The sequence below is a fragment of the Carcharhinus amblyrhynchos genome, chromosome 16, assembly GCF_965287045.1.
Source record: "Carcharhinus amblyrhynchos chromosome 16, sCarAmb.v2.hapA, whole genome shotgun sequence".
Taxonomy (NCBI): domain Eukaryota; kingdom Metazoa; phylum Chordata; class Chondrichthyes; order Carcharhiniformes; family Carcharhinidae; genus Carcharhinus; species Carcharhinus amblyrhynchos.
In genome coordinates this window covers 10,000,214-10,015,043 of record NC_137339.1, presented here as the reverse complement: position 1 = coordinate 10,015,043, position 14,830 = coordinate 10,000,214, and the positions used below count along the sequence as shown (strand labels likewise).

General features: G+C 43.6%; 1 protein-coding gene across 1 annotated transcript in view; it reads right to left on the bottom strand.

Annotated features, from left to right (window-relative positions):
- Positions 1-14,830, bottom strand: part of cyld2 (cylindromatosis (turban tumor syndrome) 2) — a 46,719-nt gene that overhangs the window by 13,839 nt on the left and 18,050 nt on the right. Inside the window, exons 6-10 of the mRNA XM_080204678.1 lie at positions 11,359-11,524; positions 9,577-9,718; positions 7,561-7,668; positions 5,766-5,845; positions 599-665 (exon numbers count right to left, since the gene is read on the bottom strand). Of these exons, the coding sequence (XP_080060804.1) occupies positions 599-665; positions 5,766-5,845; positions 7,561-7,668; positions 9,577-9,718; positions 11,359-11,524 (563 nt within the window). The remainder of the gene's footprint in view (positions 1-598; positions 666-5,765; positions 5,846-7,560; positions 7,669-9,576; positions 9,719-11,358; positions 11,525-14,830) is intronic.

Genomic DNA, 14,830 nt, shown 5'->3' with positions numbered 1-14,830 from the left:
GGAAACCGGAGCAAACCCATGCAGACACAAGGAGAACATACAGACTCCGCACAGAGACCCAAGCTGGGAATCGAACCCAGGTCCCCGGTGCTATGAGGCAGCAGTGCTAACCGCAGTGCTACCATGCCACCCTAACTCATGGTTCAATATGTCATGTCAAAATTCAGTAAAATGTCTGACAACACCAGGTTTTAGTCCAACCGATTTATTTGATAGTAAACGCACAAGCTTTCGGGTTAGTCCCTTCGTCAGGTGAATGGAGAGTTCTGGCCTCAGACAGAGCATATAAAGCACAGAGTCTGTGTTTGATATGCTCTGTCTGAGGCCAGAACTCTCCATTCACCTGACGAAGGGACTAACCCGAAAGCTTGTGCGTTTACTATCAAATAAATTGGTTGGACTAAAACCTGGTGTTGTCAGGCATTTTACTGTGTTTACCCCAGTCCAACGCCGGCACATCCACATCATGTCAAAATTCAACAGACTCATATGAACTGAGCACAATTATGAGGTACCAGTGAGGCAATTATCACATGTGAAACTGTGTCCTGGCAACATTCAGGGGCAAAGGAGAATTTTAAAAAATGTTAATAGTTACCTGATCTTTAGCAATGGATCCACTGCCAGGACCTCGTGCAGTAGGACATTGATAAATTCTTCTGGATCTAAATTTGAGAAAATTGCACCACATGTATTTATGTAAATACTATTAACCATTTCCATTTTACACAGTAAGAACGGTTAAAAGGATACGCATGGTGCATCATTCTTGGCATGCAAAGTCAGCTGATACTCTGACTTGTTAGATTTGATTTGATTTATTATTGTCACATGTATTAACATACAGTGAGAAGTATTGTTCCTTGCGCACTATGCACACACCATTCATAGAGAAGGAAACGAGACAGTTACAGTCATAGCTGGGGTGTAGAGAAAAATTGACTTGATGCAAGGTGGGTCCATTCAAAAGTCTGTCGGCAGCTGGGAAGGAGCTGTTCTTGAGTCGGTTGGTTCGTGATCTCAGACTTTTGTATCTTTTTTTCCAACAGAAAAAAGTGGAAGAGAGAATATCCGGGGTGGGTGGGGTCCTTTAATTATGCTGGCTGCTTTGCCGAGGCAGTGGGAAGTGTAGACAGAGTCAATGGATGGGAGGGCTGGTTTGCGTGATGGATTGGGCTACATTCACGACCTTATGTAGTTCCTTGCGGTCTTGGGCAGAGCAGGAGCCCATACCAAGCTGAGATACAACCAGAAAGAATGCTTTCTATGGTGCATCTGTAAAACTTGGTGAGAGTCGTAGCTGATGTGCCAAATTTCCTTAATCTTCTGAGAAAGTAGAGGCGTTGGTGGGCTTTCTTAACTATAGTGTCAGCATGGGGGGACCAGAACAGGTTGAGCAGCTGAACATGTGTGTTATAGCTTGTAAAGCACTCCTACACTCGGGGTGTGACCCTTTAAGGCTACAAAGTCTAATTGCTGTTAAATAAATAACAGGCAAGGTGACTCAAAGGTTAACTGCGATTTAAGCTACTCACCAGTGGGAATGGCAATTAAGGGATAGAGGGTAGTTTGAATCCTTCAGTTGCTTTTTTTCCCTATTGTAAATGACTGTCATTATCTACCCTTTATTTTTAAACTATTTCTCCTCCAGAAGCTTGGATTAAACACAATCCTGTTAAAAAAGTGCACGCATTTATTATAAAATATACATGCACGCATGAGAGCTGCATAAAAACACATTTAAAAAAATCTGCTTAATTTTAGCAAGCAAATCAAATAATTTTGAAATCACCGAGTTAGTTGAACAGATGCTAGGATAGAGAGTAAAAGAATATTGAATGAGAAAGTACAGAAGTACGACAGGTAGGCTAAATGATCGAAATAATGTTAATTAATACTAATAATCTTATTAATCATTGAAATAATGTATTATAGACATATAGAACATCATCAACAACAATAAAAACATAACTGGGTAAATTTGAGAGACAGACTGATTCCAATTCAAGGTGAGGGGGTGGGAGGTTTAAAGGGGATGTGACAAAAACGTTTTTCAGAGGGTGGGGAGGGGTCTGGACAGCGCTGCCTAGGAGGGTGGTGGAGGTGGGATGTCTCACGTCCTTTAAGAAGTATCTGGATGAGCACTTGGCATATCATAACAAAGAACAAAGAACAACCCAGCACGGGAAACAGGCCCTTCGGCCCAACGAGCCCGCACCACCATTTTAACAAAGCATTTTCCTACACCTACCCTGCCCCGTGTGTATGCGAATGGTACCCCAATTGTAGCCAGATTCAGGGGAGAATAGTGTAGGGTCAATTTGGTACACCAATCAGCCTAAAAGCACATCTTTGGGGTGCGGGAGGAAACCGGAGCACCCGGAGGAAACCCACGCAACCACAGGGAGAATGCGCAAACTCCCACAGACACTGGCCCAAATCCACGTATCTGCACAGCTAGCAGTGATAGTCACTGAGCTATTGTGGTGCCCGTCTACTGGTCCAGGTTTAAGAACACACAATGACACGAAGTACTAGGCCACTCTCGAAACATTCAAGAGCGGCCCACGCACGATCCACCGTGTGCATGCCCCTCGTTTGACAACAAGGTGGACTGACACACCTGTGGATTAAAAGAGACAAAACATTAACATGTGGTATTACATTTCCAGTATCGTCCCGAGGCTCTGACCCTTTTTAGAACCGTCTCCTATAACCCTCCATCCCTGTTTCAGTCATGTGCCTATCTAAGTAAACCTTAAACAAGTCCAGAGTGCCTGCCTCCACCACCTTACTTGGCAGTGCATTCCACACCCCCACGACCCTCTGTGTGAAAAACCTTCCTCTAGTATCCAAATTATACTTCTCCCCCCCCTCACCCTTAGCTCGTGACCTCTCATAATAGTTGTCCCCAATCTAGGAAAAAGCCTGCCACTGTTGACTCTATCTATACCCTTCATTATTTTATACACCTCTATCAGATCTCCCCCTTAATCTCCATGTTTCTAAGGAAAAGAGTCCCAGTTTTCCCAATCTTTCCTCGTAACCCAGTCCTTCCGTACCAGGCAGCATCCTGGTAAACCTCCTCTGCACTCTCTCCAGGGTCTCCACGTCCTTCCGGTAGTAAGGTGACCAGAACTGGACGCAGTACTCCAAATGCGGTCTAACCAACGTTCTGTACAACTGAAGCATTAGACGACAGCTCTTGTACTCTATACCCCTTCCTATAAAGGCTAGCATTGCATAAGCTTTCTTTGCAACCTTCTCCACCTGTGTTGCCACCTTCAGAGACTTCAGGGCTATGGGCCAAGTGTTGGCAGATGGGATTTGGTGGGAGTTCAAGTGTTTCTAATGTATTGGAGTGGACTCAATGGGCCGAAGAACCTCTTCTGTGCTGTGTGATTCTATGAACTCAACGGCAAGTTGTCCTGAATAGCAGATTTAGTCTATTGCGTTAATCCACGTGGTAACAACTTGAACTCTGAGCCCCTACATGATCAATTGTGCTGCATTGCTCTTGAGTTTTATGATTCCACTGCTGGGGCCAAGACACAGAGCACTGCGCAGGTAGTTGGAGATATAAAAAGTAGTCATCTAACCAAGCTGACACGTGTAAATATTGTCCATGACCAAAGGAAGATCTGGATTGCACAAATAACCCTGACCTGTGTCTCCAAGAGGAAAGATAGAAAGTGTAAGAATCTAATAATGACATCCAAAAATCATGCCGATTAAAAAGCAATTCTGCCACATGTGTGACTATCTTACTGTATTGTGGAAATAACTGTACAAAGTTTCACCCCTTACATTCAATGTCATAACTACGATGTTTCATGTTTTACACAGTTCTGTAAAACTGGTAATTACAATGCATGAAATATAATTAAGTCAATTATCATCAAAATAAGGAGAGTTTTAAGTTAATGTCATAAAGTCTTTCACCAATAGAATAGGCCTCCTCCTAGAATCAAAGAATCCCTACAGTGCAGAAGGAGGCCATTCAGCCCATTGAGTCTGCACTGACCACAATCCCACCCAGGCCCAATCCCCATAACTCCACATATTTACCCCATTAATCCCTCTAACCTGTGCATCCCGGGACACTAAGGGATAATTTAGCACGGCCAATCAACCTAACCCCCACATCTTTGGACTGTGGGAGGAAACCGGAGCACCCGGAGGAAACCCACACAGACAAGAGAAAATGTGCAAACTCCACATAAACAGTGACCCAAGCCGGGAATCGAACGCAGGTCCCTGGAGCTATGAGGCAGCAGTGCTAACCAGTGTGCTACCATGCTGCTTCTAGGCCTAGTCAAGACAGGTCCAGGCAGTGGGCAATAGCGAGGGGATGCCTGCCCCTCTCCCCAGCTTATGTTGACAGCCAGGCATCCTTTAAAGAGGACCACGTGGTGTCCGCTGGCATAATGGAGACCTTCCATAACGACAGGGGCTTTACTAACCCTTCTAATCATACGTTTTAAGTGTCCTTTGAGATTTGTTTTTGTTTGATTCAGTACCTTTTAACCAGCTGCCTTTTAATTCATTCTTCAACCTGTTAACTTAGTTTAATTGTTTAGCTCAAAATATCACCAACAGGATAGCAAAACCTGAGCAAAAGATAAAAGTGATGCGAGACTTTGGAGAAAGAGATAGCAATGGGGTACAAGATACGTTACAGGTGCATCATAGAAAGCATTCTTTCTGGTTGTATCACAGCTTGGTATGACTCCTGCTCTGCTCAAGACCACAAGAAACTACAAAGAGTCCTGAATGTAGCCCAATCCATCACGCAAACCAGTTTCCCATCCACTGACTCTCTCTGCACTTCCCACTGCCTCAGAAAAGTAGCCAGCATAATTAAGGACCCCACGTTCCCTGGACATACTCTCTTCCACCTTCTCCTGTCGGGAAAAAGATACAAAAGTCTCAGGTCACGTACCAACCAACTCAAGAACAGCTTCCTCCCTGCTGCCATCAGACTTTTGACTGCACCTACCAGGCACTAAGTTGATTTTTCTCTACAGCCTAGCTGTGACTGTAACACTACATTCTGCACTCCTTTCCTTCTCTACGAACGGTATGACTCATCCGTGTAGCGCGCAAGAACAATACTTTTTACTGTATATTAACACACGTGACAATAATAAATAAAATCAAAAACCTTGATGGGACAAGGGGTGAAAAACTTTTTAAGGTACAAAGAAAAGTTTTTTTTAATACACAAGACATAAATGATATTCAACAGGGAAAACACGATTGCACATGTTTTGAAGATAGCTTTGTAATTTACAAGTTCATGTAACAAATCAGCAATATCTCGAATGAACACAACTTGCTAGAATGTTGATATTTGGTACCCCGATAGAGCGAGACAGCGAGCATAAGAGCACAAGAGAGAGAGCAAGCTAGCAAGTAAGTCGAAGGTGAGCAGGAGAGCGAGAGCGAGGGACAGAGCGAGGGACAGAGCGAGGGACAGAGCGAGGGACAGAGCGAGGGACAGAGCGTGGGACAGAGCGTGGGACAGAGCGAGGCGGGAACGAGGGAGGAAGAGAGCAAGGGGGAGAGTGAAGGGGAAATGGAGGACAGGGTGGGGGAGACAGCAGGGGAGACAGCAAAGGAATCAGCAGAAGAGAGAGCGGAGGAGAGAGTGGAAGAGAGAGAGGGGGAGAGTGACATAAAGAGGATATGTATAATGAATTCATACATACTGGCCTAAGTAAATTAGCTTCTACAGAATGTTACTTGTGCAAAAAAAAAGTTACCTTTCTCAGCCGAAATAAATGTGTCACATCCTAATAGTTTCCTCAATTTTGTCACCTTATCCGCATTCACAACTCCTGTCCTAGGATCAAAGGATTTGTTGGTTAACTCTTGGAGTCTTGAATACTTATTTAAAAATCCGGATCCTGGATTACAGAAAAAATTACAATAGCAATATTTCAGCATGTTTCTACACTAATCAGTTCCCTGGTCCCTTTTCGTCACCAAGGTTCTTGCTGGGTTACAGCTCCACAATTTCAGTTAGATTGCCAGTACTTCTTGAAAAATAAATGTAAAGAATATTAGGCAAGTCATCTATTTAGACATCAGAATGAGAAATAATTAATACACCAGATTGGTTTAGAATTTTGATTCAACTTGTGTGTTACTATAGAGTCACTTTCTGTTTTCAACCGGTTAACTCCCAAAACTATACTGCTGGGATTCTATGTTTCGTCTGGAAATAAACCAGCTTGCTTTACTAGATTGTTGTTGATTAAGCCTTTGAAAATGACGGGAGAATGTCTAAATTGGCAAAGGAGGCCACAACATCCAGTACAATCAACAGTTAGTCTATTGTTACCATCTCCACACTCTTACTTAGCTGGGTACTGTGCAATATTTGGGGTGGCGCAGTGGCACAGTGGTTAGCACTGTTGCCTCACAGCTCCAGGGACTCTGGTTCGATTCCTGGCTCGGGTCACTGTCTGTGTGGAGTTGCATGTTTCTCCCTGTGTCAGCATGGGTTTCCTCCCACAGTCCGAAAGACGTGCTGCCCATGCTAAATTCTCCCTCGGTGTTTTATTCTCTTTCCTTGGCAAATACATGAAAAGGATGGGAATAGAGGGGTATAGTTCCGGTAGAGTAGGGGGTTTTAGTTCAGTTAGGCAACATGGTCGGTGCAGGCTTGGGCGGCCACAGGGTTTGTTCCTGTGCTGTAATTTTCTTTGTTCTTTGTACCCAAACAGGCGCCAGGGTGTGGTGACCAGGGGATTTTCGCAGTAACTTCATTGCAATGTTAATGTAAGCCTACTTGTGACACTTATAGATAATAATAATAAATAAACTCTCTCTCCAGACCATAGGAAACACAAAGTCCACTTATGGGAGTGGACAGCTAATTCTTAATCTAAAAGAATATCAACAGTACTGTTGTGAAATCTGTAACAATCATGTCCTCAGATTTCCATCAAACGCAGCAGGGGTAACAATCAGTGCAAGCACCCTTGCTAATTTTCTTGCGTTTGACTAATAGCGTTGAGGTCAAGTCTCAGTGCCTCTACCACTTCTTTGGCTGAGGTCAGCTAACTGAGCAGAGAGTGAGGCCAGAATTCTCCCATCCCGCCTGCCACTGGAATTCCTGCAAAGGTCCACTGAAGTCAGGCGGGAATCTCCAGTTTTTCAAACCAGTGCAGTCGGGCAATCCCACCACAAAGAGTTCAATTGCTGCTCTGAATGGGTCAGCTTCTCACCACATTAGGGATGGCAGTGAGGTGTAAATCAGTGATAGTTATGTCAATAACTTTTTAAAGATCAGAATTGCAGCAATCTTCAAACTGTCGGATATAGGATCACAAGGAAAGACTTCGATAGGGTCTTTTAATAGACTTCTGGATGAGTAGAATCATAGAACCTGACAGTGCAGAAAGAGTCTGCACTGTATCGAGTACATGGGACTTAATAAGATTGAGGGTTATAGGTAAGCCTAGTAGGTAGAGATATGTTCGGCGCAACTTGTGGGCCGAAGGGCCTGTTTGTGCTGTAGTTTTTCTGTGTTCTATGACATTCCTTACTCACTTTCGGAGTGGGTTGACTATGTCTTCTCTCAACACACGTTGAATTTTTTCATCCTTTCCTCCAGGCATGTGAAGTATACTATCCAACACTGATGTGAATGTGAATAAGCTGTGGGAAAAAAAAAACATTATTTTAAATAATGAAATTCATTGTGAAGTGAAACCAAAATCAGATGCAACTCAAAGCAGTGCATTCTTATTCATACAGTGACACAGTCATTAGAGATATACAGCATGGAAACAGACCCTTCGGCCCAACTCATCCATGCCGACTCATACAGTTATAATAGTTATCAGAGCTGGGAATGAAACATTTTCCCAAAAAAAAGGTGTATTTGTTAGTCACAAGTGGTCCAACGTTAACACTGCGATGAACGTACTGTGAAAATCCCTGGGTCGCCACCTGTTTGGGTACACTGAGGGAGAATTTAGCACGGCCAATGCACCTAAACAGCACTGGCATTTGATGTCAGCTGTCAGGGTGATGCAGTGGTTAGCACTGCTGTGTCACAGTGCCAGGGACCCAGGTTCGATTCCGGCCTCAGGTCACTGACCGTGTGGAGCCTGCACTCCCCGTGTCTGCGTGGGTTTCCTCCGGGTGCTCTGGTTTCCTCCCACAGTCCAAAGGTGTGTGGGTTAGGAGGATTGGCCATTCTAAATTGACCCTAGTGTCAGAGGGATTAGCAGGGCAAATGTGTAGGGTTACAGGGATAGGGCCTGGGAGAGATTGTAGTCGGTACAGACTCGGTGGGCCAAATGGCCTCCTTCTGTACTGTAGGGATTCAATGATTTAAGTGCCTCCATATTAGCTCAAGATGAAGTTTTAATTATTCGTCACAAGTAATGTTTACATTAAGACTGTGATGAAGTTACTGTGAAATTTCCCAAGTCACCACAGTCCAGCATCTCTTCAGGTCAATTCACTTAACAGGACGTCTTTCAGAATGTGGAAGGAAACCGGAGCACCCGGAGGAAACCCACACAGACACGGGGAGAATGTGCAGACTCCACACAGACAGTGACCCAAGCCGGGAATCGAACCCAGGTCCCTGGCGCTGTGAGGCAGCAGTGCTAACCACTGTGCTACCGTGCCGCCCCCTATAGTATCAGCCAAACTGAAAGGAGAGAGCTCCATCTACATTTTCTTGACTGAGATTTAATCAATTTTAATCATGCTCCAGGGAAAACAGTCCCAGTGTGTCCAGCCTCTCCTTATAACTCAATCCATCAAGTCCCGGTAGCATCCTAGTAAATCTTTTCTGCACTCTCTCTAGTTTAATAATATCCTTTCTATAATAGGATGACCAGAATTGTGCACAGTATTCCAAGTGTGGCCTCACCAATGTCTTGTATAACTTTAACAAGATGTCCCAACTCCTGTATTCAATGTTCTGACCAATGAAACCAAGCATGCCGAATGCCTTCTTCAACATTCTGTCCACCTGTGACTCCACTTTCAAGGAACTATGAACATGTATCCCTAGATGTCTTTGTTCTATAACTCTCCCCAATGCCCTACCATTAACTGAGTAAGTCGTGTCCTGGTTTGATCGACCAAAATGCATTTATCTAAATTAAACTCCATCTGTCATTCGTCAGCCCATTGGCCCAATTGGTCAAGATCCCACTGCAATCTTCGGTAACCTTCTTCACTGCCCACTATGCCAACCAATCTTGGTGTCATCTGCAAATTTACTAATCATGCCTCCTAAATTCTCATCCAAATCGTTAATATAAATGACAAATAACAGTGGACCTAGCACCGATGCCTGCGGCACATTGCTGGTCACAGGCCTCCAGTTTGAAAAAACAACCCTCTACAATCACCCTCTGGCTCCAGCCAATTTTGTATCCATTTGGCTACCTCACCCTGGATCCCGTGAGATTTAACCTTATGCAGCAACCTAGACTTTACATTCCTCACCAGCATCTGCTGGGTGCTTTCAGCACTCAGTCTCGTCACAAGGGCAGCATAATCTGACAACAATTGATTTAAAACTAGAAACATCAGTCAAACCTGAAAATTGTGGAGTCCAGATAACAGGAATTGTAATGTCCTTGAATTCCTTTCATTCTTCCCTTCATCAGCTGTAGAGCTTCATCTTCTCGCACTGGTGGGACATCCTCTTTTATGGTCAGATAATCTTGAGCTGTCTTCACTTGTAATTGAAACAGACCGAATTCATATATTCAATATTGACACAGACCTGCAATACATCGTAATGATCTCAAAAATCCAGCACCCCCATCGTTAGAAACCAGCCTTCCAACCACTGATTCTGTCTACACTTCCTAATGCCTCGGCAAAGCAGCCAGCATAATTAAGGACCCCACGCACCCTGGACACTCTCTCTTCCATCTTCTTCCATCAAGAAAAAGATACAAAAGTCTGAGGTCACGTACCAACCGGCTCAAGAACAGCGTCTTCCCTGCTGCTGTCAGACTTTTGAATGGAACTATCTTGTATTAAGTTGATCTTTCTCTACACCCTAGTTATGATGTAACACTACATTTTGCACTCTCTCCTTTCCTTCTCTATGAACAGTATGTTTTGTCTATATGGCACGCCAGAAACAACACTTTTACTGTTTGTTAATAGATGTGACAATACATCAAATCATTATTGTCACATGTATTAGTATTCAGTGAAAAGTATTGTTTCTTGCGTGCTATACAAAACATACCGTTCATAGAGAAGGGAAGGAGAGAATGCAGAATGTAGTGTTACAGTCATAGCTAGGGTAAAGAGAAAAATCAGCAGTAAGTAAAGAAAAATTGTGGTCCCTAATTTAATTGGGCTACAATATAAAACATGCAAATAAAACATACAAAATCTAATCCTGAAGTCCCAATGACCAGAGTGATTTACTTGGCTATAATTTAATAGGAACATGGCTCAGACTTTGCTCCCAAGGTGGCACAGTGGTTAGCACTGCTGCCTCACAGCACCACATATTTACCCCATTAATTTGTCTCATCTATGCATCCTGAGACACTATGGGGCAATTTAGCATAGCCAATGCACCTAACCCGCACATCTTTGGACTGTGGGGGGGAAGCGGAGTACCCAGAGGAAACCCACGCAGACACGGGGAGAACATGCAGGCTCCACACAGACAGTGACCCACGCCGGGAATCAAACCCAGGTCCCTGGAGCTGTGAGGCAACAGTGCTAATCATTGTGCCACTCTAATGTAAACCTACTTGTGACACTAAATAAACTTTAAAAATAAACTTTAAACTCAGATGTAAAAAAACAGATCAAGCCATATTGTTCATTAGCATCACATCCTCAACTCTTGTTTTTAGCAGTTAACTAGCTCAGCCTGCACAAGGTATTTTCTCCTACTTTAACTAGTTCATAATTCCATCCCTTCTGAGTGAATCATGGGATCCCTACAGTGCAGAAGGAGCCTGCACCGACCACAATCCCACCCAGGCCCTATCCCCATAACCCCATGCATTTACCTTAGCTAGTCTCCCTGACACTAGGTCTAATTTAGCATAGTCAATGCACCTAACCTGCACATCTTTGGACTGTGGGAGGAAACTGGAGCACCCGGAGGAAACCCCACGCAGACAACGACCCAAGCCAGGAATTGAACCCGGGTCCCTGGCACTGTGGGGCAGCAGTGCTAACCACTGTGCTGCCTGTGAAGCACATCCCACTCATCCCAATAAGATACTGTAGCATTCCAATTTACTCCACAGGCCCTGCACACCAACATGTCTTCCCTAGGTCATCATTCTCCATCTGAATGCCAAAATTGATAATGTAGAAAGCAAAGGGTAACGTTACCTGGTGCCTGAATTGGACTGTTAGGTATCTCCTTTGGAACGTTTGAACAAAAACGGGCATCTGGTTTACAGTTCCTTAATGGTATAAAAACTGCTTTGTTCTGTTCACAATTAAAGTAACGATTTTTCTCAAAAGTTCCATCATTAGCATCGTTTAGCTCATAATCCTATAAATAAATCATGTTAAGAAGACGGAGAAAGTGTTACTTCCCAAGGTTGCAAAATTGTGTTTGAATTCCATTCCTGAACCTTCCCTCTCAGGAATGCCATATTCATTCTAACTTTATACCCCCAGTCAGCAAACATTATATCCAACCTGAAAATTGCTCAAAAAGACATATGCTGATGAAGCTCACTTTTAACCTGGTGTAAGATTTCTTACTGTGCCCACCCCAGCCCAACACCGGCAACTCCACATCTCAGTTTAAGAAGATATGGGAGGCAAATTCTCTGACACCTCTTACTATCTCTACAAGTGTGTGGCTTGCTTTATGAGCAAATCTCAGAAGCAGACTCTTGATTTGATTTCTTATTGTCACGTGTATTGACATACAGCGGAAAATAATCTTTCTTGCCCGCTATACGAAGCATACCATTCATAGAGAAGGAAAGAAGAGGGTGCAGAATGTAGTGTTACAGTCATAGCTAGGGTGTAGAGAAAGATCAGCTTAATGCGAGGCAAGTCCATTCAAAAGTCTGACAGCAGCAGGGAAGAAGCTGTTCTTGAATCGGTTGGTAAGTGACCTCAGACTTTTGTGTCTTTTTGCCGAAAGAAGAAGCTGGAAGAGAGAATGTCCGGGGTGCGTGGAGTCCTTAATTAAGCTGGCTGCTTTGCCGAGGCAACGGGAAGTGTAGGCAGAGTCAATGGATGGGAGGCTGGTTTGCGTGATGGATTGGGCTACATTCACAACCTTTTGTAGTTCCTTGCAGTCTTGGGCAGAGCAGGAGCCCATACCAAGCTCTGATAATAACCAGAAAGAATGCTTTTTATGGTGCATCTGTAAAAGTCGGTGTACGAGGTAGTGCGTTTGGAGAAGGCTGACAAAACAAGGGACTGCACAAAATTGTTAGGATTTTGAGCTAATGGGGACTGGAGTGACTTTGGAGTGCATGTTGTTTCTCCTTTATATGCTCATGAGATATAGGAGCTAACTGCAGGGCCAGTGACTAGGGGATTTTCACAGTAACTTCATTGCAACTTAATGTAAGCCTACTTGTAACACAAAAAGCAAATAAAAAGCATGTATTGCCCATCCAGTAACAAGGTGGATATAAAAATCAGCTGAATAATGGGAAGCAGAGGATAATGGTGAATGGCTATTTTTCAGGCTGGATGAGAGTTTGTAATGGTGTTCCCCAGGTGTCAATATTGAGACCCTTACTTTTCTGATATCTATTAATGATCTAGAGGAGAGGACAGTTTCAAAGTTTGCAGATGATACAAAACTCAGAAGTATATTGAACTGTGGAAGCATTGTGAACTGTGAGAGGAGAGTGAGAACTTCAAAAGGACACTGACAATCTGGTGGAGTGGGCAGACAGGTTCATTGAGGTTCAATGCAGAGAAGGGTGAGGTGATGCATTTCGAAAGGAAGGACATAGACAATACTAAATAAGGGGTAAAATTATAAAAAGGGTGCAGGAGTAGAGGGAACTAGATATACATGTGCATGGATCATTGAAGGAAGTAGGACATGTGGAGAGAGCAGTTAATAAAGCAAAAACAGAAAATGCTGGAAAATCTCAGCAGGTCTGATAGCATCTATGGGGAAAGAACAGAGCCAATGTTTCGAGTCTAGATGACTCTTCGCCAGAGCTAATAAAACATATAGTGTTCTGGGATTTATTAACAGGAACAAAGAGTACAAAGCAAGGTGAACTTATACAAGGCACTAGTTATATCTCCGTTGCAATATTGTGTACCGTTCTGGGCACCACACTATAGGAAGGGTGTGAACACATTGGAGAGAGTGTAGAAGAGGTTCACAAGAATGGTTCTACAGTTGAGAAGCTTGTGTTATGAGGATAGGTTGGAGAGGTTGTGAATGTTCTCCTTCGTGATAAAGGATGATAGAAATTTCGATCGAGATGTTAAAAGGCATGAGGGAACTGCACAGAGGAGAAGGGGAGACATTATCTCCTCGTAAAAGGATCAAGAATGAGAGGGCACAGATTTAAAGTGATTTGCAAAAGAAGCAATTGTGATGTGAGAGAAAACTTCCTTCACACAGTGAGGTCTGGGATGCATTGTCTGGAAGTGTGGTGGAGGTGGGTTCAATCAAGGCATTTAAGAGGGCATTAGATGACTACTTGAGCAGAAATACTTTGCAGGGCTTTGGGGAGAATGGCACTAAGTCATGATGCTAGTTGGGAGAGCCAGTGCAGACACAATGGGCTAAATGGTCTCCTTCTGCAATACTGTGAATTGTCCTTGAACTGAGTGTTTGGTAGGTCATTTCTGAGGGCAGTTAAAAATCAACCACACTGCTGTGAGGCTGCAGTCACATGTAGGCCAGACCCAGTAGACAGGTTTGTTTCCCTAAAGGACATAAGTGAACCATATGGGGTTTTGCAACAATTGACAACAGATTGAGCCTAGTTTTCAATTTCAAATTTGTTTACTGAAGTTAAATTCCGCTAGTTGCCATGGTGGGATTTGAGCCTTATGCCAAAGTATTGGTGTGCCCTCTAGATCACTAGTCTGGTGATATTGCCACTGTGCTAACACCTCCCCACAGGTTCTCCACAGATCCTTCAAGGTGGCTGTCCAGGGACAGGTAGGTGATTAGGAAGACATATGGAATACTTGCCATTATTAGCCAAGGTGTAGAGTATATGAGCTGGGGTGTTGTGCTTGAGCTGTATAAAACACTGGTCAGACCACAACCAGAGTACCACTGCAGCACTATAGGATGTGATTAACTAGAGAGAGTGCAGAGAAGGTTTATAAGGATATTGCTTGGGCTGGAGAATTTTAGTCAGGAGGAAAGATTGAATAGGCTGCAGTCGTTCTTTGTGAAACAGAGGCTTACAGTAGACCTTCTTGACGCGTATAAAATTTATGTCTGGTCTGGTTAGAGTGTCTAAGAAAGCCTAATTCCCTTTGGTTGAGATGTCAGTAACCAGGCTGCATAGATTCAGGGAAGGAGGTAGAAGGTTTAGACGGGATTTGAAGGTAAGTCCTTTCACTGAAAGGTTGGTCAGGGTCTGGAATTCACTGCCTGAAAATGTGATAGCGGCAGAAACGTAACATTTCAAAAGCGCTTGGATCAGCATGCAAAGGACTGTAACCTACACGGCTACAAACCAAGAGCTGGAAAGTAGGATTGGACTGGATGGCTACTTGCCTAATGGTGTCCTTCCTTGCTGTAAGTTTCTATAATCCTGTGACTGACCTCAATCTGGAACAAAGCTTTCCAGCTCCAAAATAATGCATTACATTTGATTTTTATTGTTCTCGGATGCAAAAATTA